We start from the raw sequence: 4,562 nt of genomic DNA, 5'->3' as shown, positions 1-4,562 counted from the left end.
TATATATATATATATATATTTATATATTGTGTGTGTATATATATATAGGCATATGAAAAAGGTATTGCGCTGTTTAAGTGGCCTAATGTTTATGACATTTGGAATACGTACCTCACAAAATTTTTAAAACGTTACGGTGGTACAAAACTAGAACGTACAAGAGATCTGTTTGAGCAATGTTTAGAATATTGTCCACCAAAGTATGCCAAAGGTATGCAACTTTTACATATTATCTTATTAATTTACTATTTGTAATAAGATAATAAATAATCTTTGTTTATTACAGCTTTATATTTGTTGTATGCAAAGCTAGAAGAAGAACATGGTTTAGCAAGACATGCCATGTCTGTATATGAACGTGCGACGAATGCTGTCCTCCCAGAAGAAAGATTCGACGTAATGTTATTTTATAGATACATTTTTTTTCTTGCTATTACAGCTTATAATATGTATCCAAAAAAAGTTATGTTTGTTATATATTTGTATATGTGTATATTTTTTCAATTAAAATGTGAAATTTTTTTCAATTTAAAACTTCATAATATTGTTAAGGTATCTAGATAATATTAACTACAGAATTGAAAAATTAATTTCTTAATTCGCAGATGTTCAATATATATATTAAGAAAGCTGCCGATATATATGGTGTACCAAAAACTCGGCAAATATATGAAAAGGCTATAGAAGTCTTGAATGATGACAACACAAGAGAAATATGTTTACGATTTGCAGAAATGGAAACCAAATTAGGAGAAGTAGATAGAGCGAGAGCGATATATGCGCATTGTAGCCAAATATGTGATCCAAGGGTATGATATTTCATATAATGTTCATAATACATTCGAGCAGCGTTATGTTATTCATTTTAAACGCATTAAATTGAAACGATGTAGGTCACGTCCAACTTTTGGCAAATTTGGAAAGAATTTGAAGTCAGACATGGAAATGAGGACACAATGCGTGAAATGCTTCGAATCAAACGTAGCGTGCAAGCTATGTATAATACTCAAGTAAACATGATGTCCGCACAAATGTTGAATAATGCATCCAATCAAATATCAGATGTTACGCTGGATGCTATGCGTTTATTAGATAGTAAAATTACATCAAATGCAGGTAATAGAGATTTTATACACACATGCGCATGTGCGCGCGCATACTCATCCCATTTTGTCTCTCTCTCTTTATTTTACAAATTTTAAATAATTTTAAACACTTTTGAATTGCAGACAATGCTGCTGATGTCAAAGGAGTTATCAAATTTGTACGTGGTGTAACAGAAAAAGATGGGAAACCAGAATCTCATGTGAATAATCCAGATGAGATTAATATTGACATAGATGACGAAAATGATAATGATGTAGAAATAGAAGAAATAGAAGAAGGTACTACAATATATTTACAAGTAGTTTCCAAATTAAATTATCTTTTATATAAGTATATATAAACTATCCTTTATGTTTTTCTCAACATCGTTTGAATTAAATCTACATATGTTCTCACTCTTTATTATATTTTCACAAATTTTTCTTAGATAAGACAATTATGTGTTGCAACTTTTGATTTTATATTAGATATTTTTATAATCAAGATAGTCACGATATGATCCTAATTAATAATCTGTTTAAATTTTTTAACTTCAAAGAATGAAAAATAAGATTGTATTATTTTCGTAGTTTATTCATTTACATACATTCAAAACTTAATTACACTAGTCGACAAAATTCAATCTTTTTTGGCCTCAAAATAAACAAAGTTGTTTCTGGTAAATTTGGATGCGCTTATTATGAATGTGATCTCGAAAATATCATATTACGTCAAGTTTTTGAGGTATTCTAACTTAATGGTGCAAAAAAGAGGTATTTTACCATTTTCAATATCCTATAAAATGTCGAACAATTTCTTTAGCATCTAGACATTCTAGACGGATGTCGCATTAAAGTGTTATTCTTATACCCTCGTGCACATTTTATTCCTCACATCGAAATAACTTATGTGTAAAATAGCCGATCGGAAGGGGTCATTTAAAATTATACAGGGTGTTTCAGAAATAGTTGGCCAAACTTTAAGAGCATACTCCACTCATTGTAAGGATAAAAAAAAGTCACACAAACAACATGGGAAACGCTTCCTTTCCAAGTGTTATAAACATTTTTTTGTTTTATACTTATACCTATATTTTATTTTATACTTATATCTATAGGTATTTTATTTTATGCTTGTATTTATTTTTTATTTTATACTTATATCTACAAATTTTCCAATTTTGTTTCATTTTTGACATAAAGTTGACCAGATTAGACTATATTATCGCTTATATCTTAATTGTGGAGAAAGATTTTTTAATCTATCTTAATGGCAGAAAAATACTTATTTAAAAAATAATCGGTAAAACAGATGAGTTTACACCCCCTTAAGGGGATCTTAAAGTCATCTGTATTACAGATTAAACCATTAAACCACATTAAACCATGCATATAATTTTTGTATACTAATTACTTTTTTCCTCTTTTACTGATTCAAAAATCCTTTTTTAGGATTAATGGTTATTGTTATACGAAAATATATATGTATGTATGGTATGCGTGAGTGAGATATTGATGTAGTGATGTGTCAATGACACGTAAATCGTCTATATGCTATTTACAATATGACTAATCGTCTCTAGGATCCCTTGAGACTAAATTAGTGTCGGTTAGTGTTATCTGTCGACTATGGCTCCGTTCTGATATTCACTGCCAGTACCGAAAGTTTACAGTATATGTCAAGTACACTGTAGATTTCCAGCACTGGCAGTGAATATCGGAATACAGCCTAACATTAAAAAAAAAAAAAAATATTAGTATATCAATGTTTTTATGAGATTAGTTCCAAACTAATCTAATATTTTATTAAAATTTAATATAGAGATATAACAAATATATATTATAAACTGAGATATATCTTTTTATTAATATTTTATTAATTTTCAGATGTACCGATTGAGAAACAGACTATACCATCACAAGTATTTGGTAGTTTAAAAGCAGTCCAAACTGAAGAGGATTGAGATTTTAATAAGATAGCATTATGGTTAAATAATATCTATAATATTTATATGTAGCAACTATATTGCTATACAGGGTGTTTTTTATATAGCGGATACTAATCGTATAGCACTATTCCTGATTAAAAATTGAGTCTGAAAGTCTATTATTTTGCAATTTTCGCAATGATTGACAAAATATTAATTTCTAAAGATTGCCGGATAAGCGATTGCTGAATCGCATAATGCTATTCCTGATAAAAAAAAATTGAGATAATTCTTTGCATTAGCAGTGAATTTGTATTTGTGAAGCAGAGAATTTGTATCTGATGCAAAACGTATACATAGCGCTGTATCGATTCGAGATGATAGACATCTTAACCTTTAAAGGCTGCGTTCGAGGAACGCGCTATCAACGCTACTTGTGTCATACTATCCTTGTTTCACATTTAATGGACGATGAAGATAGAATGACACAAATAGCGCTAATAGGGTCTCCCCGAACCCAGCCAAAGTCTCGAGCTTTAAGGGCCATTCCACACAAACTTACAGAGCCATATAACCATATGCATAAAGAAAATTATTCAATCACATTTCTGTCATAAAGCCAAGCGTAAACTACGATTGGACGATTTTCTTTATGCATATGTTTATGCGGCTATGCAAGTTTGTGTGAAATGGCCCTAACGATTAATAACTTGATTTACCTGGCCAACCGCCGCGTTTTTTTTTTTTTACCAGATTCCTTTTAACTGAAAACTCGTCGAATGAATTTATTTTTTATTAAGATTCTCGGGTGGGGGGGGGGCCGTGTTCTAAATAATTACCAAAATTGAATTATAAAATGTAAAGCCTTCTACCATTTTGCAACTTTCATAAGTCCGGATCTACAATAGGTGTTTCATGCCTTATGCCGTAAGAAACTGACCAATTACAGTCGAATCCGAGAAGAATAAGCGACTGTGATTCGCCCATTTCTTATGGCTTAAGGCTTAAAACTCTATCGTAGATCCGGGGTAATAGTTAATAATTGGGCAGTGGAATACGCGCTTTGGATTCGGCAATTTTTGGAAATTAATATTCCATCTATCATTGTGGAAATTGCAAAATTGCAGAGGACTTTTCTACTCAATTTTTAATCAGGAATAAAATCCGCGACACAGACTTTTGCATAAAGCATAATGCATAGTGCATAAACGAATCAACTAATCAGAATTTTTCCTTTCCTCCCATTCCATGGAAAAGAAGAATTTCAATTGGTTGATTCTCTTATGCACTATGCGTTATGCAAAAGCTTGTGTCTAGGCCCTAACGGTACATGATTAGTGTTCGCTATTTAAGAAACACCCTGTATAGCACCTGCAACTAACTAAGGCTGCTTTCCTTTTAGGAGACACAGTCGACACACTTGACACAAATCGACACACGTCGCTTTCCATTTACAATTTTGTTCAAACTCAATCGACACACTTCGCCTCTGCTCGGGAGCAGAGTCAGAGTGTGTTTCGAGTCTGTTCAAGTGTAATTTTGATGAATT

The 4,562-nt window shown here is 31.4% G+C and overlaps 1 protein-coding gene across 3 annotated transcripts in view; it reads left to right on the top strand.

Annotated features, from left to right (window-relative positions):
• The window catches only part of LOC108767312 (Pre-mRNA-splicing factor SYF1 fand), a 17,763-nt gene extending 14,601 nt beyond the window's left edge, over positions 1-3,162 (top strand). For 2 of the 3 annotated variants that reach the window (XM_018517083.1, XM_018517081.1), the window contains 6 exons: positions 49-211; positions 287-396; positions 606-809; positions 894-1,116; positions 1,230-1,385; positions 2,973-3,162. In XM_018517083.1, the coding sequence (XP_018372585.1) occupies positions 49-211; positions 287-396; positions 606-809; positions 894-1,116; positions 1,230-1,385; positions 2,973-3,049 (933 nt within the window). In that variant the 3' untranslated portion in view covers positions 3,050-3,162. Of the gene's footprint in view, positions 1-48; positions 212-286; positions 397-605; positions 810-893; positions 1,117-1,229; positions 1,386-2,970 lie in introns of all 3 variants that reach the window. The other variant, XM_018517082.1, reaches the window with a different exon arrangement.
• The last annotated feature ends 1,400 nt before the right edge of the window (positions 3,163-4,562 follow it).

This window comes from Trachymyrmex cornetzi, unplaced genomic scaffold (assembly GCF_001594075.2).
Source record: "Trachymyrmex cornetzi isolate Tcor2-1 unplaced genomic scaffold, Tcor1.1 scaffold67, whole genome shotgun sequence".
Classification (NCBI taxonomy): Eukaryota; Metazoa; Arthropoda; class Insecta; order Hymenoptera; family Formicidae; genus Trachymyrmex; species Trachymyrmex cornetzi.
Note: the sequence above shows the minus strand (reverse complement) of the source record. Positions and strands in the feature narration are given on the sequence as shown.